We start from the raw sequence: 24,664 nt of genomic DNA, 5'->3' as shown, positions 1-24,664 counted from the left end.
AAGCATGGGCAAAAAAGTCCACGAGACTCTTATCTCCAATTAACCACAAAAAGCCAGAAGTGGAGCTGTGGCTCAAGTGGTAGAGTGCTAGCTCAGGGACAGTGCCCAGGCCCAGATTTCAAGCTCCAGGACAGGCAAAAAAAAAAAAAAAGTTCTTTTCATTAGTAGTAGTTCCCTGAAATGGCCATGTTTTCTTTCCTTCCTTCCTTTTATGAAGCTGGGTTCAAATCCAGGGCCTTGCACATGCTAGGCAAGTGCTCTATCACTAGGCTATTAGCCACAGATGAACTCTTTAGCCCAGGCTATAGTTGGGGCTTCATGGCTAATCAGCTCTGTGAACTCTGATGGGTTAACTTCCCATGCCACTGTTTCTTCATGTGGAAAACAGTCTTCAGTGTCCCTAACTTGTCCAGTTCTGGGTGCCGTCTTTCTGCTTCCAATGCGATCTGGAGCCCTGGAACCCCTGGTTTACTGGCAGAACATTCCTTCTTCCCCAAGGCTTCTTTGTCCAAATGATCTCAATGTCTTTGGCATCAGAGATCTGCTTCCAGCTCCTGATTTCATCTTTCACCAGCCTTTGGTCAAGTAAAGGTACATGTCTCTGCCTTCAATTCCTTATCTATTCAAATTATACTGGTAGTAGTTGGGAGGTTTCAACAGATTAATGCATGTAGTGGCACAGGGCTGGAGGGCTTGCCCAGCAGGTGCAAAGTCCTGGGACCCATCCCAAGCACCAAGATAAATAAATAGAAGGCATGTAAATAGCTGGGTATTACATGAAGTGGTACTATGTGCCTGGCCTCCTTCCTGAGTCTCCACAATGACTCATTTCTACCATCTTCATTTAAAGGATAGGAAACTGAAGATCAGAAAGGTCCTAAGATCAGGCAAGAAATGGATGGGGTAAGGAACCAGGCCCAGGGAGACAGGCTTCAGATTTGGGCCCACACCTCTTATAGGAATTCATAGGTTCCCAGGCAGTGAAACTCCAAAGTCAGCCCCAGCTGCCCGAAACTGAACCACAGAGAGCTGGCTCTCAGCCCCCTTCCACTGGCTCCCTTCTTTCCTCCCAGCCCCACCCTGCCACCCCCATTTCCCTCCCTGGCCCTGGGGCCCTGCTTCTTCTCCAAACCTGCTCTGCCACAATTCCTTCCAGATTCCCTCATCTGTAAAATGGGGATAATGACAGTGTGTTGTGGGGGTCAGAGGAGATGCTCACAGTCTGGCACACCATAGATTCTCAACAAAGACTAGCAAATATCATCATTGTTGCCATGGTAATAATGTCTCCTAAGTCCCGAGAAATAGGCTGAGAGATAGCTCTATCTGTAATGGACATCTGGAGAAAGTGAACTTAAGAAAGGTGTACAAAGCCAGGAAGCAGATCTGAGGATCACAGAGAAAAGAAAAATGGACAAACCAGGTGCCAGACAGGGGCTCATTTCTGTCATCCTAACTACTTAGGAGGCTGAAATCTGAGGATTGCAGTTCAAAGTCAGCCCAGGCAGTAGAGTCTGTGAGACATCTCCAATTAACCACCAGAAAACCAGAACTGGTGCTGTGGCTCAAGTGGTAGCCTTGAGCTGAAGAGCTGAGGGACAGCGCCCAGGCCCAGAGTTTAAAAAAAAAAAAAAAGTCCATGAGAATCCATCTCCAACTAATCAGCAAAAAGTCAGACAGGAGGCATAGGCCCAGTGGTAAAGTGCCAGCTATGGAAAGAGCACAAGGCCCTGAGTTCAAGTCCTGGTACTAGCAAAAGAAGAAGAAAAAAAAAAGGAAGGCAGAGCATTGAGTTCAAATTTGCTAAGCTAGCTGGGCATTGGTGGCTCACACTTGTAATCCTAGCTACTCAGGAGGCTGAGATCTGAGGATTGAGGTTCAAAGCCAGCCCAGGCAAGAAAGTCCATGAGACTCTTATCTCCAATTAACCACCAGAAAACCGGAAGTGGCGCTGTGGCTCAAAGTGGTAGAGAGCTTGCTTTCAGCTGAAGATCTCAAGGACAGTGACCAGGCCCAAAGTTCAAGTCCCACAACTGACCAAAACAAAATTGTTAAGTTTAGAAATTTAACTAAGACTTTCTGAGCCTGCCTGACTTCCTGATTTCAGATCTCATTAACTTCTGCTAGTCTTTGATATTTTTTTTTTTATTGATTATGCCTAACCAGATCCCAAATGCTGAGGGGCAGAGAGATCTTGGACCTTGGAAGGAGCTACTTCAAAGAAGGCAAGAGGCACTCTGACCAAGAGAGGAGAAGCAGGCAAAGAAGGCTTCTAGGAGGAGGTGAGTTTAAGCCAGATCTCAAAGGACCAGTGAGATATGCAGACTCAGAGAAAAGGGGTCTGTGTCCTGGAGATAAGGTTGGACTTGTAGCAACAGCTGCCAATTCTGGAAGCTCCTGATGAACCAGGTTTGGGGCAGAATGCTTTATGCTCATTATCTTTGAGATTTCCCCACCAACTCAAGAGATAAGTGTTATTAGGGATGAGAAAACCAAGGCTCAGAGAATTAAAAAACAAACAAAAAACCAACTTGCCTGGGGTCACACAGCTAGTAAAGGGGCAGGGTCTGGGTTTGAGTCCAGGAATGCTGGTGAGCTCATCCTCAGTGATCTGATGAGCCTCAAATTTAAGACCGACTTTAGGGCTTTGAATGTCAGCCCTCTTAGTACAGGAAAAAAAAAAAAAATCACAGGGCACTAGTAGGAATTGACAGAGACCAGCCACTGCTGGTAGTTCTGCTACTCACAACCAAAGGTCACCTCTCTGAGCATGTCTGAACTAGACAGACCAGGAATGCAAGTGGACTCACTGCAGGGAAGGCTTTTGAATCAGGGAGGGAGGCTCTAGTGTTCAAAGGATTGTCTCAGAGAAACCTGGAGATGTTTACGGATTTAACTGAGCCTTGGGACTGGCAGAAACTCAGCATTGTGGACCCTGACACCTGCTGGGCCTGCCAAAGGCTCAAGAGAGATCTGAACATTTTTCTGAAAGGAACAGGGGCTCCAAAGCTGGACTGTGCTAGATTTGATTGCCAGTTTTCAAATCAGTAAATCTCTCTTTGACCTTGGGCAAGTTATTCTGCCTCTGAGGCTCCAACTTTACCACGGGATCATCTTCCCACCTTTCATGGTCGTTAGAGTGAATTAAACAAAACAACACAGGCCATAATCTGCCCTGGTACTTGGCACGCTGTAGGAACCCAATAAATGTTTTTCCTACTCTGAGTTATGCTAAACAAAGGGACAGGTTCCTGGCTTTCATCTAATGGGTGGTGGGGAGGAGAGATATAAATGTACATATAATCCAGCTAAGTCTGTGGCCTGGGAAATACACTGAAGGATCTAGACTGCTCCCCACAAAAGATTGGTTCCACCCCCCCTCGCCCCTCGCCCCCCCGCCCGCCGCCCCCCATCTCCCTGGAACTCCGGCTCATTTCTCAGCGTGCTGTACGCAGCTCTAAGCGTCTCAGCACTGTGTCCCAGAACCCCCCTCGGTGTCATTTCTTGGGCTGCAATCGTCTGGGGACGGTCGGTAGGGACAGCAGGTGTTACGGCCCCTTTAAGCGGAGGCGCCGGGGTAGCAAGTGCAATTCTGGAGAGGACTCTTTTCCGGGGGCGGGGGCGGAGGGGCGGGGCCTTACGTGTTACGTCAGCCAATCAAAGCGCGGCATTTTCCGCGGGAGATCCGAATTTCGCGGCACGTAGTTTGGCGCTAAAAAAAAAAAAAAGAGAGAGAGAGAGAGAGAGAGAGATAGAGAGAGACTGAGAGAGACTGAGAGAGACTGAGAGACTGAGAGAGCCAGAGAGAGAGGGAGGCGGGGAGAGGCTCCGAGGCCGGAGAGAGCGAGCCGAGAGCCAGTCAGGGCAGTTGGGACCCCCTCCCCTGCCCCAGCGCGCCGCGTCCCCGCGCAGGCTCCCGGGACCCCTCCCTACGCAGGGGGTCCCCGCGACCCCCGGCGCCCGGGCCCCCGGGGCGGCACAGCCCGCGGCAGTGCCAGCGGCGCCGGGCGATCGCTCAGCGCCGCTGCGCTCGGCTTCGGGCCAGGAGGGGAGGGTCGGGCCGAGCCCCGCGGGTGTCCATTGGCGGCTTCCCCCGCACACCCCACCCCCGGCCTCCGCGCCATGCCGCGGGCCGTGTGAGCCGCAGCAGGCTCCCGAGCCCACGGGTGCCCGCGGGGGGCGCCAGGCCCCGCCGGGTGGGGGGCGCCGCGGTCAGCATGCTGCGCGGACCCCGACCTCTGGCTCCCGCCGCCTTGCAGCTCCCCGAGGGGATGACCGCCTTGAGCCCCCCGGAGCTGTGGTCGCCCGGCCTCAGCAGCCCCCAGCTCTGCCCGGCCACCACCACCTACTACGCCTCGCTGTACCCGCAGACGGCGCCTCTTGTCGTGGCCCCCAGCAGCTGTCTCGACGCCACCCCCCACCGACCCGAGGGCCAAGTGGTGCGCTGCGTGCCTGCTGGCCGGCTGCCGGTAACGCTGGGACCCCTGCCGCTTTGTGTTTTGCTTGGTCCCCGCACGCGTCTGTGTGTGTGTGGGGGGGAGGGAGGGGGAGGCGGGCAGGAAGGGCACCCCGAGACCCAGGGTAAGCAGGTTGAATTTTGCTGAGGAGGATGAGCCTTCAGTTTCCAGAACAATTCATTGCCCAGAATATCTGAGTAGAAGACCTATTTATTTTAAAACTTAGAGTGCAATGAAATCACTCGCGGTAGTGGAGTAGAATGAGCACTGGACGGGGAGTCCCGAGGCCTGACCCCATTGTCCCTCAGAGTTCAACACTGCCACCATTCATTCTTCTTTCATTGTTTGGGCAGGAAACCAGCACCTGCTATGGGCCTGGCACAAGACTTAACCTGGGGACATTTTGGGGACTTGAAGACCAGGGAATAGGTCCTGGGTTTCTCTTGAGTCCAATCTGGCCTAGACCGACTCCAGATTGGCCATATAGCCACTCCTTCCCAGGTGTCTGCCCCAAGTCCTCTGCCAAACCCTGTCTTTCCTCCACATGGCCTGTAGCAGACTCAAATGCAGGCTGTTCTCTTGGGGTTTCTATTCCTGTAAGCTGTTCACTCCAGCCCCAGGCCTGTAGTCAGGGAGGGCCAGAGTATGGTGGCCCTTGTGAATAGAAACTACCTGGGGGGGGGGGAGTGGAGTGGGAAAGCCCTGGGGGACTTGAGGTAGATGTTGGGGAGCTTGGTTTTCTGTTGTAAACTGCCCAAATGCACCTTGTGTGTTTGGACACATCTGGACCTCAGTTTCCCTTTCTTGAAAATGTATGCCTGCCTATGATAGCTGTGTTTGGGCTAGCTCATCTCAGTTTATTCCCAACTCCAGGTGGTAGGTTTTGGAAGGAGGCCCCAGGGAGGGGAGATGGGGATGTTGTAAGTATGCTTAGTTGTGGGGGTGATGCGTAAGTTTGGATGAAGGGTTATCTATCCTCCCTCTCTCCCCCAGTCCTAGAGGCATCTGCTCAGACCTGTGCCAGTCAGCGGGCACCAATCCTAGCCATCTTGCTGCAAGGACAGCCCCAGTTCCTGCCATTGGCATCTGTCTTTGTTTTACCCTCTGGAGCTCCCTCCCTCCTTTTTTGTGCTGATACTAGGGCTTGAACTCAGGGCCTAGATGATGGCCCTTAGCTTTTTCTGCTCAAAGCTTACGGTCTATCATTTGAGCCACAGCGCTACTTTCAGCTGTTTGGTGGTTAATTTTTTTTTTTTTTTTGGGGGGGGGTCCAGTCGTGGGCCTGAACTCTGGGCCTGGGCCCTGTCCTTCAGCTCTTCAGCTCAAGGCTAGCACTCTCCCACTTGAGCCACAGCGCCACTTCCGGCTTTTTTTTTCTGCTTATGTGGTGCTGAGGAATCAAACCCAGGGCCTCGTGCATGCAAGGCAAGCGCTCTACCACTGAGCTACCTTCCCAGCTCTTGGTTAATTATAGATAATAATCTCCCAGACTTTCCTGCCAGGACTGTCTTCAAACTGTGATCCTCAGATTTCAGCCCTTTGTGTAGCTAGGATTGTAAGTGTGGGCCACTGGTGCCTTTTCTGTACATTTTCCAACTGGAAGGGCAGGAAGCAAGTGATTACTGTGCCCATTTTATAGTTCAAGTGACTGAGGCCCACTTTCATCTCTCTCTCTCTCTCTCTCTCTCTCTCTCTCTCTCTCTTTTTTTTTGGTAGGTTGTGGGGCTTGTACTCAGGGCCTGGGTACTATTTGTGAGCTCTTTTGCTCAAGGCGAGCACTCTACCACTTTGAGCCACAGCGCCACTACTGGTTTTTGAGTAGTTAATTGGAAATAAGAGTCTTAAGGGGACTTTGCTGCCCGGACTGGCTTTGACCTGCAATCCTCATATCTCAGCCTCTGAGTAGCTAGGATTACAAGTGTGAGGCACTGGTGCTCTGCTCAGCTTTCATCTTGTGTTCAGTATTTTATTTTTATAACTGTTTTGTATGTATGTATTGGTACTGGAGCATGAACTCAGGGTCTGGATGCTGCCTCTGAGCTCTTTTGCTCAAGGTTAACAATTTACCACTTGAGCCACAGCTTCACTTCTGTCTTTTATTGGTGGTTTATTGACTCAGGGACTTTCCTGCCTGGGCTGGCTTTGAACCTTAGTTCTCAGATCTCAACTTCCTGAATAGCTAGGACTACAGGCGTGAACCCCTGGCAGCCAGCATGTTCAGTATTTGATAGCCTGAATCTTTTGTAGCCTGTGAAGTGGATGTAATTGGGAAACAGTGAGATTGGGGATGTGATCTGTCCAAGGTCATTCAGGGAGATGGGAGATAGTGACCAGATCTACAAGGCACCTCTCTTCAGGCTTGACCATTCCCAGTACTGCCCAACCCAGGAGGTAGGAGCCCTCCCTCAGGAAAGGGCTGGGTGCAGTGCTTAGCTCTCCTCTGGCCAGCTGCTTTCCAGCCTCAAAGTTTCAGTAACAGCTGTGGCTTTGAAGTGTTTTGAACCCTCCCAGAGGAAGCTGAGTGCATCTGTCTATACTCTGTTTCTGGGGAAGGGAGGGGGCGCCCAGTGATCTTAGCAAGAATGGCTGTCCTTTACCAAGTGCCTCTCCTATGCCAAGTGCTGCCTGGCACCCTCCACTCTTGTTATTTTGGGTCAAGAAGCCTGGTATGAGGCACCTGACAGATGAAGTAAAGAAACTTCATCAAACTGAGAAGACAAGTGAAGTCATTTGCTCAATACACAGCCAAGAAGTGGAAGAGTCTCCTGGACTAGACCCCTTAAAGGCCTGCCAGGTCTAGAACCTCCCTACCTCCTGCTGGTCCTCAGCTGCTGAGGCTCAGCCTCTTGGGCAGGGCTGCCCCTGCTTACTCAATTTACCAGGGTGTGACCTGGAGCAGCTCCAGACCCAACCCTGGGTGTGGTCAGGCTGCAAAGTGCCGGGTGAGCAGGATTTAGTGGGGTGCTGTCTTTTAAAGGGAAGGCAACTCAGTAGAGAACTAGGCCCCCTCCTTGTCTATCCAGTGTTCTTGCTGCCTCCCTCAGGGACTGACTCCTCTGGGGAGTCCTTCCTCTGTCCAGGCATGTAGTCCTGCAGGACAGTGGGGACAATGGTGTGTGTGTGTGCGCGCGCGCGTGCGTGCACGTTTGCATGTGCCCATGCACACGCACATCATTACTGGGGCGTGAACTCAGCCTTGTACTTTTTCTTGGCTTTTTTCCCTTAAGGCTAGTACTTTAGCACTTGAGCCACGTTTAGGGTTTTGCTGGTTAAATTGGAGATAAGAGTCAAGAGTCTTGGGGGCTGGTTTATGCCTGTAATCCTAGCTACTCAGGAAGCTGTGATCTAAGGATAGTTTGAAGCCAGTCAGGGAAGGAAAGTCTGTAACACTGCTATCTCCAGAAAGCTGGAAGTGGCACCGTGTCTCAAAGTGGTAGAGCACTAGTCTTGAGTGAAAAAGTTCAGGGACAGCGCCCAGGCCCCAAGTTTAAGCTCCATGACTGACCAAAAAAAAAAAAGTCTCCTGGACTTTTCTGCTTAGATTGGTTTTGAACAGTCATCCTCAGATCTCACCCTCCTAAGTCTGGCTATGTTGTCTAGGCTGGCCTTAAACTTCTGAGCTCAAGTGATTCACCTTTTTAGCCTCATGAGTGCCTGGGACTACAGGTATAGGTGTACTCCGGCTGAAAATAAATGTTTTTTTGCAACTCTGTCAGGCAGGTTAGAGAGGAAATACAGGCTTGGAAGGACCTTGGAGAGGGCTGGAGGCTGGGACTATGCAGCTGCTACAATGTTCAGCTGTAAGCTGAGGGCCGCCGGGAGGCGCCTTACAAGTGCTTCACCCTACTGTTGTTGGACCTAAGGCCCTGTAGAGACCTGGCTGCATTCTTTGAATGACCTTAGGCAAAACCACTTCCCCTTCTCTGGCTAGTTTCTTCAACTTGTGCCCATAAGGAGATGGTGCCTAGGAAAGGAGAGTACACTTCTCCCAAGGATAAAGGACTTCAGTCCTAGCCAGGTGAAAGGGGCTTCCTAGGAGGACTCAGGTTAGAGCCACGCAGGCCTCTGGGCTTAGTAGTAGTTCTTGGTTTTTCTCACTCCTGCTGTTGCTTTTCAGTTCACCTTTGAACTCTGTCCTTGTTGACATCCTCTGTCCCAGTACTGGCCAGGGCAGAGCCCTCAACAGAGATGGAACTGATCATCAGCCCAACTCTATAGGTGCTCATGATGGTCTGAATGCCCAGCTCATCCAGCTAAGAAGGGGGAGACTGCTGGACACTGGTGGCTCACATCTATAATCCTGGCAACCCAGGAGGCTGAGATCTGAGGATCCTGGTTCAAAGCCAGCCTGGATAGGAAAATCCATTACACTTTAATCTCTAACCAGCAAAGATCTGCAAGTGCTAGAATGCCAGCATTGATGAAAAAGCTAAGGGACAGTGCCAGGCCCTGAGTTCAAGCCCCAGTACCCTGGAGGGGGTACTGGGAAGGAGAAGGAAGCCTAGCTTTGAACCAGGCTGGTCTGACTCCAAGGCCTGGGCACAGCCTCTCCTGGGGCTTGTCCTTTGTCACCTCCATTTTGCAGGCTCAGCCAAGTTACATGTTGACTTTTCTGGGCAGAGCCTAGGAAAGTGTCACCTTGGTGGGTGACACTTTCTGTTTGGGGACCCTGGTAGTACAAGATAGGGGGAGGGAGAAGAAGAGCGCGTGTGAAGTGATGAGGGTCCGTGTGGCATAGCCAGGCCTTGGCCCACATTCTAGCAAATTCTGGGGGATTATGTGGGATGGAGCTTTGGAGTTCAGACCAGGGTTTAGACGCTGGCTCTCCCTTTTATGTGTGACCTTGGATGCAAACCATCGTGGGTGAGTCCTCTTGGCTGCCAAGAGAGATTGCTCTTCTTGACGTTGCAGGAAGTAGGAACGTGCGATAGGCCCCACATGGGTTTCTGGTCAAGGTCCTTTTCTCCTACTTGCCTCTCAAGGATAGTGAGTTGGGGGCAGGGGGAAGTGGACCTCAGCCTAACTGGGAAATGTGGGAAGGGAAGAATCCTGGGGTGGACAGCCGTGGCCATGACTGACAGGCCTTGGTGCTTCTGGAGAGGACTGGTGAGAGAATGGCTGGGCCCAGAGCACACGGAGGCTTTCTGACAGGGTAGGGTCAGACCCTTGGAATCTAGGATTTCACTTTGGGAGAGGTAGATAAGGAATATTAAGTAGAGACTTCAAGAAGAATAAACTGGGAAGTTTTAGGAACAGAGAAGAGGAACACTACCCTAGAAGCAAAGGTCCTCAACTGAGTCCAGGAAGACTTCCTGGAGGAGGAAGGAGTGGGGGAGGGGTCTGACACCTATAAGGGCTGTCAGCCTCCTCCACCTGTCAGCCCAGCTGTGCTCAGCAGCAGTTAAGTCTCAGCCCTGTGGAGCATGACCTCACCATCAAGTGTTAAAATTGGCTTTTCACTCAGGGCAGTGGTGGTGGTGTGTGGGGTACTGGGGACAGAGGAGGAAGGAAATGGGCTCATTGGCCCCCAGGGGGTGTGTCCAGGAAGATGTTGAGATCAGATTCAGGGAAGGGACTGTGCATTTCCTGAGTCCCTACTGTATACTGAGCCATAGGCTGAAGAACTTTCCAGAACTTACTTTTGAGTCCTCACCATAGCCCTGGATGTCAGGGTTTTCTGGCCCACTTTACAGAGCAGAAAACTGAGACTCCTTGCTATGGAGCTTGTCTCCAGGTCACATGGTGAGCTCTCAAAGGTGCTGGAGGATTCAACAGCCTTGTGCCCAGTGCCCCAGTTCTGCCCTCCCCAGCCCTAAAAGAGGCCCTTTCCCTATAGGAAGGGCAACTGGCTGCATGGGGAGGGAGGGGGGCACTACTTGGTGGTGGTGACTGGGTGGAGAGGAACAGATGGGTCTGTGGTTTGATTTCTCCAGCAGGTGTTTCCCAAGCTTGGCAGGAATGGGGAGGGGCAACTAGGCCTCAGCTGCTTGTAGTGAAGACATTGAGGAAGGAAGAACTCATTGTCTGCCCCTCAGCAGGCAAGAAAGGAGGCCCTGGCTGAAGCTCATACCTTGGGGTGGGGATGTTTGTGCTTCTCTGTGGGTACCTCCCTGGGGTGTGGCACCAAGCCAGGAAGTTCTGTGGGTCTGGGCGGATGCTGGGCCCCACCCTGATATGAGCCAGCTGTGGGACCGTGATGGCTGGGCCAGCTGCTCCTAGGGAGGGGCCAATCCCCAGCCAGAGGTGGTTTAGGTCACGCCCATTCCCCCCCTGTGTTCTGTGGCTGTGCAGTGCTTGAAGAACCCTCAGTGGCCATCTGTATTTATAGGGCTTCTTGGCTTGGGCCTCAGCGATGGGACTTTTACTTCCTACTCCCCAGCCTCTGGTCACTGATATTTCCTTACCAAATGCTGTCGTGTTTCACCTGCACTGGTGACAAACAGGCACTGGAGGTGACTGCAGGTGACCCTCTGTGCCTTTGCTTCAGGCCAGGAAAAGGCTAATGAAGGACTGATAAAGACTCTGCCTCTCCTCCCTCCTTTCCCCAAGGCCAAAAGGAAGCTGGACCTGGAGGGCATCGAGAGGCCTGCAGTCACTGAATTCCGGACTCCCCTGGGGAAGTGCATCCCAGTGGATGGCCTGCCCAGTCCCAAAAGTAAGAGCTTGCCACGGGACATCTGGGGTGGGGTAGGCAGAGGTAGAGGGCAGCAGCCCAAGTCACCACGACTGATACTTGTACTGTAGGTCCTTGGTATCCTCAGGGACCAAGGAAAAACTGCGCAGGCTTGGGATGTGTAACGCTAAGTGTACTGAGAATGCAGATCCATCTTTCTGCATCACTATCCAACTTCTGCTGCCTTTCAGCAAATACTAAATTTTCACTTTATCATTTCAATTATGCATATTCACCCTCCCATCCCACCCTCTGCTGCTGGTGCTGCATGAGCATTTACTTTTGGGGGAGGCGGCGTTTCACAAAATTAAGGGCAGGGAACCAAACATTCAGCAAACTACAAATGCTTTTTGTTGTTGTTGTTGTTGATTGTGGGGCTTGAACTCTGGGCCTGGGCACTACCCCTCAGATCTTCAGCTCAAGGCGAGCGCTCTACTGCTTGAGCCACAGTGCCACTTCTAGTCTTCTGGTAGTTTACTGGAGATAAGAGTCTCACAGACTCTTATCTGCTGGGGCTGGTTTTGAACTGGGATCCTCAGATCTCAGCCTCCTTAGTAGCTAGGATTATAGACGTGAGCCACTGACTCCTGGCTTGTAATTTATTTTTTTTAATTTTAATTTTTTGCCCAACCTGGGGCTTGAACTCTGGGCCTTGGCACTGTCACTTAGCTCTTTTTGCTCAAGGCTAGCTAACACTCTACCATTTGAGCCACAGAGCCATTTCTGGCTTTTTCTGTGATTAATTGGTGATCAGAATCTCATGAACTTTCCTACCTAGGCTGGCTTTGAACTGAGATCTTCAGATATCTCAGCTTCTTGAGTAGCTAGGATTATGGGCATGAGCTACCTGCACCCATCAGTGCCTGGTTTTTGAGTAGTGGGGCTTGAACTCAGGGCCTAGGCACTGTTCTTGAGCTTTATTTTGTTCAAGGGACATTTTGTACTCTTAATATTTGAGCCACAGTGTGAGCTACCAACTGGGTGCTTTCCCTCAGTTCTTCAGCTCAAAACTAGCATTCTACCACTTGAGCCACAGCACCATTTTTGGTTTTGTGGTAGTTAGTTGGAGATAGAAGTCTTAGGGACTTTCCTGCCCAGACTGGCTTTAAACTGCCATCCTTAGATCTCAGCCTCCTGAGTATCTAGGATTACAGGCAATGAGCCACTGGCACTCAGCTACAGCTTTATTTATTTATTTTTGGCGGTTATGGGGCTTGAACTCTGGGGCAGGGCGCTGTCCCTCAACTCTTCAGCTCAAGTCTAGCGCTCTACCACTTGAGCCACAGTGCCACTTCCTGCTTTTTCTGCTTATGTGGTGCTGAGGAATCCAACCCACGGCCTCATGCATGCAAGGCAAGCACTCTACCACTGAGCCACCTCCCAGCTCCTCCAGCTTTTGATTTCTTAAAAATAAATTCTTTTGTGTTGTTGTTGTTGCTGTTGTTGTTGTTGTTGGTGGTGGTGGTGTGTGTGTGTCGGTGTGGGGCCTGAATTCTGGGCCTGGGCACTGTCCCTCAGCTTTTCAGCTCAAGGCTAGTGTTCTACCACTCCAGCCACAGCACCACTTCGGCTTTTTTTGCTTATATGATGCTGAGGAATCAAACCCATGACTTCATGCATGCAAGGCAAGGACTCTACCACTGAGCCCCCTTTCCAGTCCCATGTGTGTGTTTCTTTATCTTTTTTTTTCTCCTGCTTCTAAGGAGCAGGGCACAGAAAGTCAGGGAAGAAGGGTGAACAAATGCTATTGTGGTATTCCATATACCCTATGTGGAAAATGAGGTATGCAACTTGCAGGCAGGGAGGGGAGGGGCAAACTGGAGGAAAGCAAAGGAAAGGGTGATACGGTCCCAAAGAGAAATGGATGCATTACTTGAATTGTGAAATGACAACCCCTCTGTACAACACCTTAGTAATAATCATAAAATTACATTTTAAAAATTATTGTAAGTTGGATGCCCATGTCTCATGCCTCTAATCTTAGCTACTCTGGAATCCTGAGATCTGAGGGTCACAGTTCAAAGCCAGTCAGGGTAGGAAACTTCAGAAGACTCTTTATCCTCAATTAAAAAGCTGGAAGTAAGCTGGGCGCCGGTGACTCATGCCTGTATTCCTAGCTACTGAGGAAGCTGAGATCTGAGGATCACAGTTCAAAGCCAGCCAGAGCAGAAAAGTCCATGAGACTCTTATCTCCAATTAACCACTAGAAAACCGGAAGTGGCGCTTGTGGCTCAAGTGGTAGAGCACTCACCTTAAGCTGAAAAGCTGAGGAACAGGACACAGGCCCTGAGTTCAAGCCCCTGGACCGACAAAAAAAAAGCTTGAAGTAGAGTTGTAGCTCAAGTGGTAGAACACCAGCCTTCAGTGAAAATGAACTCAGGTCCTGAGTTCAAGCCACAATACTGGCATAAAAAAAATTATTTTTATTGGGCCGAGAAGATTGCTCAGTGGCAGAGTGCTTGCCTTGCATGCATGAGGACTTGGGTTCTATTCCTCAGCACCACATAAGCAGAAAAAGCCGAAAGTGGTACAGTGCCTTGAGCTGCAGAGCTGAGGGGACAGCGCCCTGGCCCAGAGTTCAGGCCCCACGACCGACAAAAGAAATAAAAATAAAAATTATTTGTGACCACATTTGGCCAGTATGATATACCTATGAGTCAGGCAGGCTTAAAGTATCATAGTTTCTGGTTTGTCAAGGTTTCCTGTGTATTCCTGCCTTAATCCCCTGTAGATTGGTCATGTCCCTTTTATTGGCAGAAAACTTGAGGCTCAGAGCCTGTTTTATCTAGGGCTACACAGCTAGTAGTGGAGTCAGGGCAAAAGCCTAGGTAACGATACTGGGGCTTGAACCTGGGCTCTGTCCCTGAGCCTCTCTGTGCTTAAGGCTAGTGCTCTACCACTTGAGCCACAGTGTCCCTTCTGGCTTTTTTGGAGTAGTTTATTTGAGACTAGAGTCTCATGAACCATGATCCTCAAATCTCAGTAACTAGGATTATAGGAGTGAGCTATCGGTGCTTGGCTCAGTGTGACCTTTTTTTTTTTTTTTTTGTCGGTTATGGGGCTTGAACGCTGGACCTGGGCGCTGTCCCTCAGCTCTTCAACTCAAGGCTAGCACTCTACCACTTGAGCTACAGCGCCACTTCCTGTTTTCTGGTGGTTTATTGGAGATAGGAGTCTCACGGTCTTTCCTGCCCCGGCTAGCTTTGAACCATGATCCTCAGATCTTAGCCTCCTAAGTAGCTGGGATTACAGGCTTGAGCCACTGGAGCCCGGCTTAATGTGACCTTTTTTAAAAAGAGAATTGCACTCAGGAGTAGGGCTTAACAGAGTGATTCCCATGTGAAAAGAGAGCTGAATGATTCAAAGAGATATCTGCATTACTTTAATCAGCCTTTACTACCCGCTGAGGGTTTAGGATCCAGAGACTGCTCATCTAGAGCCTTTTCCTAAAGCTAACCTGAAAGGATTTCTTTGAATACTTCACTGTGAGGCTGGGAAGGTGGCTCAGTGGTAGAGCGCTTGCCTTGCATGCCTGATGCCCTGGGTTCGATTCCTCAGCACCACATAAGCAAAAAGAAAAAAGCCAGAAGTGGTGCTGTGGCTCAAGTGGTAGAGCACTAGCCTTGAGCTGAAGAGCTGAGGGACAGTGCCCAGGCCCAGAGTACAAGCCCCACTACTGTACCCAAAAAAAAAATTTGTGGATGAATACTTCACTGTATATTCTGGCTAAAGTCGAAGTTTAAGCAAGTATAGGGAGAAATGCTAGTTTTTCCTGATATCCAGCAAAGAAAATATGTGACTGAGTGATATTCACCAGTCAGGAATTTGGGGATCTAGGTAGGACTTTGATGTGACTTGACTGTCCCTCCTCTTCTGTGAATCCTTGCCCTATCTTTATGACAAGGCACAGCTAGATCAGGAATGGTTAAGTTTCCTTTACAATTGAAACCGGGCGCTGGTAGCTCACGCCTGTAATCCTAGCTACTCAGGAAGCTGAGATCTGAGGATCATGGTTCAAAGCCAGCCCTGCAAAGCCAGTACCCAAGCCCAGAGTTCAAGCCCCACGACCAACCAAAAAACAAAACAAAAAACAATTGATAGAGGCTGCTCCAATACTGCATTGAAGGGTTCTAAAGCTAGGTAGGATCAGTAAATGTGTTGATCCATTAGTAATGTCTCATGAACACAAACCCGGCAGAGAAGCCTGTGTGCCAAACCCTTGTCATGTAATGTGTTAAAGGATTCTGATGTCCTCTTCCTGAAGAGTCTTAGTTCCAGAACTAGTTGGGCCACTAACTCACTATGTGACTTACAAGTCACTTGGTTGCAAAAGACCCCCTTGGTCTTGTTGCAGCAGAGATGTGGTGTTGAGACATCAGTTACCTTGAGAAAGTAATCTTTTTCTTGAATTTCCCATTTGTTATATGATTGATTTCTCTCAGTGTAGTTATTGGACTCCACAGGGAAAGGAAAAGGCAAGTGTACATCCATAAAAAACATTCTCATTCTCAGCCAAGTGCTGGTGGCCTCGTCTGAAATCCTAGCTACTCAGGAGGCCGAGATCTGAGGATTGTGGTTTGAAGCCAGCCCCAGCAGGAATGTCCCTGTGAGCCTTTTTTTTTTGGTCAGTCGTGGGGCTTGAACTCTGGGCCTGAGCACTGTCTCTCAGCTGTTCAGCTCAAGGCGAGTGCTCTATCACTTGAGCTACAGCGCCACTTCCAGTTTTCTGGTGGTTTATTGGAGATAAGAGTTTCACGGGCTTTCCTGCCCAGGCTGGCTTTGAACTGAGATCTGAGGATCTCAGCCTCCTGTGTAGCTAGGATTACAGGCGTGAGCCACCGGTGCCCAGCTTTTTTTTTTTTTTGTTCTGGGGCTTGAACTCTGGGCTTAGGTGCTGTCCCTGCGCTCTTCAGCTCAAGGTGAGCACTCTACCACTTCAGCAACAGTGCCACTTCTAGTTTTCTAGTGCTTTATTGGAGATGAGTCTCATGGACTTCCCTGCCCCGGCTGGCTTTGAACCGTAATCCTCAGATCTCAGTCTCCTGAGTAGCTAGGATTACAGGCCTCAGCCACCGGCACCTGGCCCCCATGAGACTTATCTCCAATTAACCACTCCAAAAAAAAACAGAAGTGGCTCCAGTGGTTGAGTGCTAGCCTTGAGCACAGAGAGGCTCAGGGACCGCATCCAGGTTTGTTGGGTTCACCCTGTGGTAGTTTTAGATTCCTGGTATAACTGATAGCCCAGGGTAATGGTTAAGAAGGAAGTGGGGGGGTCGAGGGCAGATGGTCGGAATTTTAAATCGCTTGTAGGGAATTAGGGCTCTTGGCTTTTCTTCTGGACCTGGCTTACCCTGACCACTTTCCCTTAGGTTATCAGATTCCCTGACTGGAGGATGGTGGTGAAAGTGGGAGGTGCTGGGTGCAAAAAGGTGATACTTAATGGGCCCACAGGTTCGTGGAGTCCCAAGGCTACCCCTCTCCTAGCTGTCATTGTTTCTCTTTCTTCCTCAGCTCCCAAGTCCCCTGGGGAGAAGACTCGGTATGACACTTCACTGGGACTGCTCACCAAGAAGTTCATTTACCTCCTGAGCGAGTCACAGGATGGGGTCCTGGACCTGAACTGGGCTGCGGAGGTGCTGGATGTGCAGAAGCGGCGCATCTATGACATCACCAATGTGCTGGAGGGCATCCAGCTTATCCGCAAGAAGGCCAAGAACAACATACAGTGGGTGTGAGTTCTGGGGAGAGTGCACATGCTGAGGTTGGAGCCAGAGCCAATAGCCAATGGGTGTGAATGTTAGGGGTGGGCTGAGAATAACAGCCAATGAGCATAGGCGCTGCATTGGACCAAGAGCATCCACAGGCTGGGGCAGAGACTGAGTTTGAGTTGATGGCTGAGCAGGTGTATGTGCTGGAATCATGAGTATAAAGGGAAGGGGTTGAGTGGAGATGGAGTTGTAAAGGCCTGAGAACCCTGGATTCTTCCTATGGTGTCACAGATCCAAAGATCGTCTCTCTTGGCTTAGGAAAGTTCCCTGGGAGCTGAGTAGGTGTAAGCTAGATTGCTCTCTCCATTGCTGGAAAGTCTTTAAAAACAGTCCTTGGCATTGACCCCTAAGAAAACTCAGGCAGGGAAGCTAGGACTGAGGTTACCCCGCTATCCTGCTTTATGTAAGAGGCTGGGTCCAATCTCTGCAGCTCTGTGGAAGCTAAGACACCACCCTTGATTTGTAGATCACCTGATTAAGCCTTGTTTTGGAGTTTCCCCCTGCTCCATTGAGGACCCTCTGCCCAGCAGCTGCGGTGGGAGAGGGGGGAAAAGGGGATGTTGCTCCCTGCATATGGACTGACACTGACATTGAGGGCTGCTCTGTTCCCAGAGGCAGGGGAATATTGGAAGACCCCACCCGGCCTGCGAAGCTGGGGCAGGAGCTGAAGGAGCTGATGAGCACGGAGCAGGCCTTGGATCAGCTTATCCAGAGCTGTTCTCTGAACTTCAAGCACCTGACTGAGGATAATGCCAACAAGAGATATCCTCAATGGGGGAAGAAAGGGGCCGGGGATACAAGGACCTGGAATGTTTATGTTTGTCCTGAGTCTGCCCTTTGTGGTTAGGTATACCCTCTCTTACTTCCTTGGGTGGCATTTCTTCTTACGCCTATTAAAGTTACTTTTCTTGGTAGAGGCAGGGACAGGACTGGGATTTGAACTCAAGGCTTCACTTTTGCTAGAAAAATTCTCTACCACTTGAGCCATACCTTTTCACTTTTAAGTTATTATTTTGGATAGGCTGCCCAGGCCAGCCTCAGACTTTAATCTTCCTTCCTATGCTTACCAAGTAGCTGAGGTTAAAGGTGTGTACCACACACATGGTTTATTTGTTGAGATGGAGAGTCTCTGGAACTTTTTACCTGAGCTGGCCTTAAACTTTGATCCTCTCTTGAAAGAGAGGATTCCCAAGTACGAGCAATGACACCTGGCCTACTTTTTCATTATTAAAATAAGCACATTTCTTTTGCCTTCTCTCTCTCTCTCCCTATGTACTACCATGCCCATTCTAGTACTTTATTTTTTGTCCATTGTGGGTCTTGAACTCTGGGCCTGGGAGCTGTCCCTGAGCTCTTCAGCTTAAGGCTAGTGCTCTACCACTTTGAGCTACAGTGCCACTTCCCAATTTTCTGGTGTTAACTGGAGTTAAGAATCTCATGGACAGTCCTGACCAGGCTGGCTTTGAACCACGATCTTCAGATTTTACTCTCCTGAGTAGCTAGGATTATAGGTGTGAGCCACCAGTGCCTGGCAGCCTACTCTTTCTTTTTGGTTTGGTTTTGTGTTGGGGGATAGGGTCTTGCTGTGCAGCCCAGGCTGTCCTTGCTTGGACTCAGTTCTGCTGCCTTTGTTTCCCCAGTGCAGGATTATAGATATATGCCACTACTTCTGTCTTCCTCTTTGCTCTTTAAGGGAATCTAAGATAGCTTGTGGTGTTCAGAGAGCAGGTTCTGAGCCATATATGAGGAACAAGAGGGAGTTTTTCAGAAACTTATGAGAGACAGTGGAGGCTTAGCCTGGCAGGCTGGAGACTGGCATTTTGACTAGGCAGATGCTTTTCTTAACTTTCTAGTCCGCACACTGGCCTATGTGACTTACCAGGACATTCGTGCTGTGGGCACCTTTAAGGAGCAGACGGTGATTGCTGTCAAGGCCCCTCCACAGACCAGGCTGGAAGTACCCGACAGGGCTGAGGTGAGAGGGGAGGCATCTGATGGAGACCAGGGTAAGGAGGTCCTGGGAGCTCTGCTGACTTTATCCCTCACCACGGCCCACTCTGAGCTCCCCTGGTGTGTTCTGGGACCCATGGTGAGATTGGTAGTCTCCAAGCCCGGGCACAAATGGCAGAAGCTAGAAAGGTGGCAACTGAGTACTGGCTAAGGAAATCTTTTCCTGCATAGACGTTCTGTTTGTTATGCAGCCAGCTGCAGCTTCCTGTACACATACTTGCGTATGCTCACAAATCCTTTGCCACTGACCTTGCTCTCCTAGCTTCAAAAAAATTGTTCTTAATTTTTAATTAATTAATTATTTTTTTAACCATTCATGGGGATTGAACTCAGGGTCTGGGCACTGTCCCTGAGCTCTTTTGCTCAAGGCAAGTACTCTTACCACTTTGAGCCACAGCACCACTTCTAGTTTTCTGGTGGTTAATTGGAGATCAGAGTCTGATGGACTTTCTTGCCTGGCTGGCTTCGAACCACAATCCTCAGATCTCAGGATTCTGAGTATATAGGATTACAGGCATGAGTCACTGATGCCTGGCCTGTGTTTGTTTTTGAGACAGGGTCTCACTATGTAACCTAGGCTAGTCTTGAACTCTGTCTTCCTACCTCTGATTCTCAAGTACTGGGATTATAGTTTGCTCTACCATGTTGAACACAAGACCAACATTTTTTAATTTAAATTTTGTACTATTAGTAGGGCTTGAACTCTGCCCTTCCTGCTCTTCTTGCTTAGCTTTTTCTGCTCAAGACTGACACTTCACTACTTAAGCCACCCCCTTCTGCTTCAAGCATTTTTCTAGTCAATTGGAGATAAGAGTGCCTGATATGTCTGTCTAGGCTGGCTTTGAACTGGAATTCTCAGCCTCCTAAGGAGCTAGGATTATAGGTATGAGCCACCAGTGTCTGGCAAGACCCAAATTCTTAACATTCTCTATGAAGCTTTTGATCCCTTGATCCCAATTGCCCATACCTACCTTTTCTCCCATGCCACTGCCATCAGTCTTTGTGTTGCTACATCAGCCTGTCTTCATTCTCTTGCACTCGGCCTCCCCTGCTTCTGTGCTGGCTGTCCCCACACAGGCTTCCCTCTAGGGCAATGGCTTGTGTGACACCAGCTCAACCACTTTAGTGGGAAAAAAGCTTCTGTTTCCTATTGGTCTGGACAGAGTTCTGGGCCCGGTGTTGTCTGGATTGACCTGGGCATGCGCCTCCCTGATCCAGTCTTATCACAGACTTTCCTAGCTGCTGCAATTACAGGTGTGCACCACGTGTATATGTACGACCCAGGAATGTGGAGTGAGATTCCTGAAGATAATCAACGTGTCTCCCTGAAAGAAGGGGACTAGGCAGCTGGGCACTGAAGCCTGCTCACCTGGCGGCTACCCACCGTCCACATGAGCAAGTTCAGTCCTGGAGCTGGGCACCAAGACCCACCCGCTTGAGGAAGGTGTCCAGTTCCAGGACTGAGCTTGCTCATGTGGATGGTGGGTAGCCGTGTGGGTCCAGCACTGGGCTTTGAGCTGACTTCTCTTCCCTACCCACTCTAGGAGAGCCTGCAGATATATCTGAAGAGCACCCAAGGGCCCATAGAAGTCTACCTGTGTCCAGAGGAGGTACAGGAGCCTGACAGTCCTGCCAAGGAGCCCCTCCCCTCCACCTCTACCCTCAGCCCCAGCTCTGACTGTGCCCAGCCCAGTAGCAGTACCAACCCTGGGATCTCGGAGCCAGCAGTGTCCTCAGGTAGGCTCTCTGTCCAGAGGGATGGGAGAAGGGGAGAGCAGCTGGCCTTAGGTCCCTCTAAAACATCAATATTTTGTTTGCTTGTTGGTTTGTGTCAGTACTCAGGTTTTCTTTCCTTCTTTCCTTCCTTCCTTCCTTCCTTCCTTCCTTCCTTCCTTCCTTCCTTCCTTCCTTCCTTCCTTCCTTCCTTCCTTCCTTCCTTCCTTTCTTCCTTTTCTTTCTTTGTAAGCTTATTTTAAGTGAAAGGAGAGCCATCTTCATGGATGGTGAAGGGTCTCCAAGAGGAGCCCAGGCCGTCAGGCTTGAACTCAGGGCCTTAGGTTCACACTTGACTTTTTTCACTCCAAGTTGATGCTCTACCTCTTGAAACACAGCTCCCATTTCTAGCTTTTTAAAATTTGTTTATTTTAGTGGTTAATTAGAGATAAGAGTCTCATGAAGCCGGGGCGCTGGTGGCTCACGCCTGTAATCCTAGCTACTCAGGAGGCTGAGATCTGAGGATCGCGGTTCAAAGCCAGCCCGGGCAGGAGAGACTGTGAGACTCCTATCTCCAATAAACCACCAGAAAACCGGAAGTGGCACTATAGCTCAAGTGGTAGAGCGTTCGCCTTGAGCTGAAGAGCTGAGGGACAGCGCCCAGGCCCAGAGTTCAAGCCCCACGACCGACAAAAAAAAAAAGTCTCATGAACTTTCTTGGCCAGCCTGGCTTTAAACTATGATCCTCAGATCCCAACCTCCTGAGTAGTTAGTATTACGGGTATGAGCCATGAGTGCCTGGTTTGGTTGTCACGTGTGTGTGTGTGTGTGCGCGCGCGCGCGCGCGCGTGTGTGTGTGCGTGTGTGTGTGTGTGTGTGTGTGTGTGTGTACGTGTACGTGCATGCGCGCATGCGCCAATTTAGGGCCTTGAACTCGGCCTGTGTGCTGTCCCTGAGCTTTTTTGTTTAAGGCTAGAGCTGTAACACTTGAGCCACAGCTCTGCTTGCCATTTTTTTTTTGTTTGTTTGTTTGTTTTGTTTTGGTCGGTTGTGGGCTTGCGCGCTGTCCCTACACTCTTCAGCTCAAGCTGAGCGTGCTACTGCTTGAGCCACAGTGCCACTTCCGGTTTTCTAGTGGTTTATTGGAGATAAGGGTCTCATAGACTTTTCTGCCTGGGCTGGCTTTGAATCAAGATCCTCAGATCTCAGCCTCCTGAGTAACTAGGATTATAGGTGTAAGCCACTGGTGCCTGGCCCGTTTGTGTTTTTGTTTTCTTTTGTTGGTCCTGGGGCCTGACCTCTGGGCCTGGGCGCTGTCTGTCGTCAGCTCTTTAGCTCAAGGCTAGCATTCTACTGCTTGAGCCACAGCGCTACTTCCGGCTTTTTTTCTGCTTATGTGGTGCTGAGGAATCAAACCCAGGGCCTCATGCATGCGAGGCAAGCACTCTACCATTGAGCCACTTTCTTAGCCCGTATTTGCCAGGGTTTTTTTGGTGGTTAATTGGAAGTAAGAGTCTCAGGGGCTTTCCTGCCAAGGTTTTAAACCGTAATCCTCAGATCTTAGCCTCCTGAGGAACTGGGATTACAGGTGTAAGCCACTGATACCTGGCAGTTTTCACATTTTTTTTTTAAAAGGAGTTAGAGGGAGACTGTGTTACAGAGATCACGAAGGTCCCATAAAATCCTAACTTCTGTCCAACACTTATACAAGTTTGCTGATCTTGATCTCATTCAGTCTTCATTGTACACACAAATAAAGAATGGCTCAGAGAGGGCAAGTTGATATAGCAGAGCTTAGCCTCTTTCTAGAGCTCCCCTGTGTGTTTGTTGTCTTGCTCAAGAAACCAGGGCTCCTCTGTGTGCCAGCCATCTGTCCTTTGGGCACCTCTCCAGTGCTTATCTCTTTCCCCAGACCTGTGCCCACCCTGTGATCCCTGCTGCTGCTGCTGCTGTTCTCTCTCTCACTTGTCAACTTGTACATAGCTCTTCAAAGTTACAGCCAGCATCATCTCAGAGGACCTTGCGTGGAAGTGTGATATGAATAAAGTAGCAGTTTTACCTCGGTGTGACATGCAAGGGTGGGGGGCACTGCCAGTAGTGAAGAACCTGCCTGCATGTGCTAGGCCCTGGGTTCCATCCCCAGCACTACAAAAACTAAAATAAAATTAAAACCAAAAACCCAACCAAACTGGGTTCCAGTAACTCATTCCTGTTATCCTAGCTGCTCAGAAGGCTGAGATCTGAGGATTGCAGTTCGAAGCCAACCCAACAGGAAAGCCCATGAGGCTCTTTATCTTCAGTTAACCACCAAAAGCCAGAAGTAGAGCTGTGGCTCAAGTGGTAAAGTGCTAACTTTGAGCAAAAAAAAATCTCAAGGATGGGCTGGGAAGGTGGCTCAGTGGTAGAGTGCTTGCCTTGCATTCATGAGGTCCTGGGTTTGATTCTTCAGCACCACATAAGCAAAAAAAAAAAAAAAAAAAAAAGCCGGAAGTGGCGCTGTGGCTCAAGTGGTAGAGTGCTAGTCTTGAGGTGAAGAGCTGAGGGACAGCTCAGAGTGTACACACACACACACACACACACACACACCAAAACCCAAAAAACAAGGGGTTGCTCAAGTAGTAGACTATTAGCCTACCAAATGCAAGACCCTAAGTTCAAATCCCTGTACCGCCAAAAAGAAAAGTCACTTCTAACTCTCCTCCAGGCCTGGGCCTGATGTCTTTTAGACTTGGTGACTGAAATGTGAATTGCTTTAATTACTCTGAGCCTCAGTTTCCACATCTCTAAAATGGAGACATTTAAGGTTCCCTCATGCTGGACATGGTGACACATACCTTAACGCCCAGCTAATCAGGAGGCAGGATTGCTGGAGCCCAGAAGTTCAGAGCCAGCCTGGGCAATTACATTGAGAACTGACTGAGAATAAATCCTTCCTCATGAATATTGAATGGGTCACAGGAGAGGATACAGTGAGTGTGTGAACTGAGCACTGGTCTGCAGAGCTTTGTGTGGTGTGGGTGACAGAAACAGAGCAGCCTGGGATGTGGCTCAATATGAAAGCACCTACCTACCAAGTATGAGGCCCTGGGTATGAGCCTTAGTACCGAGAAAGAAGAGAGGGAAGGAAGGCAGGCAAGCAAAGGACAATTCTGCTTCCAACAATTCGGCCTCCCTAGTGTGTTGAATTACAGATGTTTAGTACCATGCTAGGTGTTAAGAGTTATGTTTTTTTTTTCCCCTTGGTTCATCATGGGGCTTGAACTCTGGACCTGGGCGCTGTCCCTGAGCTCTTTTGCTCAAGACTAGCACTCTACCACTTTGACCCACAGTATTACTTCCGGTTTTCTGGTGGTTGGTTGGAGATAAGAGTCTCATGGACTTTCCTGCCCAAGCTGGCTTTGAACTGAGATCCTCAGATCTCAGCCTCCTGAGTAGTTAGGATTACAGGTGTGAGCCACTAGCAGCACCTTGCTTTTGATTTTTAAAAATTTAGACTTAACTTCTAATTTTGGGCTTCAGTTTCCTCATCTGTGTAACTACAGTGACAGCATTGCATCCCTTAGGGCTGTTTGAGTATCAGAGAGAAAACGTGGCCCATCTCAAGAGCAGAGCCCAGCCTCTGTGAGAAGGGCAGCAGCAGACCCCAGTGGGGTTTCTGTAGACACTTGTTTACGTGCAGGATCATTTCCGCCTCCACAGTCCTTTGAGGTAGACAGTCATTATCGTCCCCTTCAGGGGTAAGAAACATGCAGTCACTTGCCAGTGGTTACTTACCCAGGCACGCAGGCAGAGGCGGTCAGGCAGCCTGCCCACTGGTGCTGTATTTTCAAAGCAGGACTTGGTTGTGGTTTTTTAAAAAAAAGACAACTGGTGGGATTCTGATCTTTCAGAAGTAACCAATAGACCGGTGTCTTGTTCCCATGCCCGTGTAAGAAATTACTTTCCTCCCTATGAGTGGATGTGCCCAGTGTGTCTGGGACTGGGTGGGAACAAGGAACTTGAGTGGTGGGGGCAGGCGGGAGGGAGCAGAAAGGTTCATTGCA

General features: G+C 49.9%; 1 protein-coding gene across 3 annotated transcripts in view; it reads left to right on the top strand.

Annotated features, from left to right (window-relative positions):
- E2f2 (E2F transcription factor 2) overlaps positions 1–24,664 on the top strand; it is a 30,409-nt gene that overhangs the window by 704 nt on the left and 5,041 nt on the right. Inside the window, exons 1-6 of one of the 3 annotated variants that reach the window (XM_042688482.1) lie at positions 4,199–4,469; positions 11,007–11,112; positions 16,642–16,861; positions 17,511–17,660; positions 18,759–18,873; positions 20,453–20,645. In XM_042688482.1, the coding sequence (XP_042544416.1) occupies positions 4,218–4,469; positions 11,007–11,112; positions 16,642–16,861; positions 17,511–17,660; positions 18,759–18,873; positions 20,453–20,645 (1,036 nt within the window). In that variant the 5' untranslated portion in view covers positions 4,199–4,217. Of the gene's footprint in view, positions 1–4,198; positions 4,470–10,758; positions 10,910–10,976; positions 11,113–16,641; positions 16,862–17,510; positions 17,661–18,758; positions 18,874–20,452; positions 20,646–24,664 lie in introns of those variants that run through there. The other 2 variants (XM_042688483.1, XM_042688484.1) reach the window with 2 other exon arrangements.

This window comes from Dipodomys spectabilis, unplaced genomic scaffold (assembly GCF_019054845.1).
Source record: "Dipodomys spectabilis isolate Male_0828 unplaced genomic scaffold, ASM1905484v1 ptg000118l, whole genome shotgun sequence".
NCBI classification, from domain to species: Eukaryota; Metazoa; Chordata; class Mammalia; order Rodentia; family Heteromyidae; genus Dipodomys; species Dipodomys spectabilis.
Note: the sequence above shows the minus strand (reverse complement) of the source record. Positions and strands in the feature narration are given on the sequence as shown.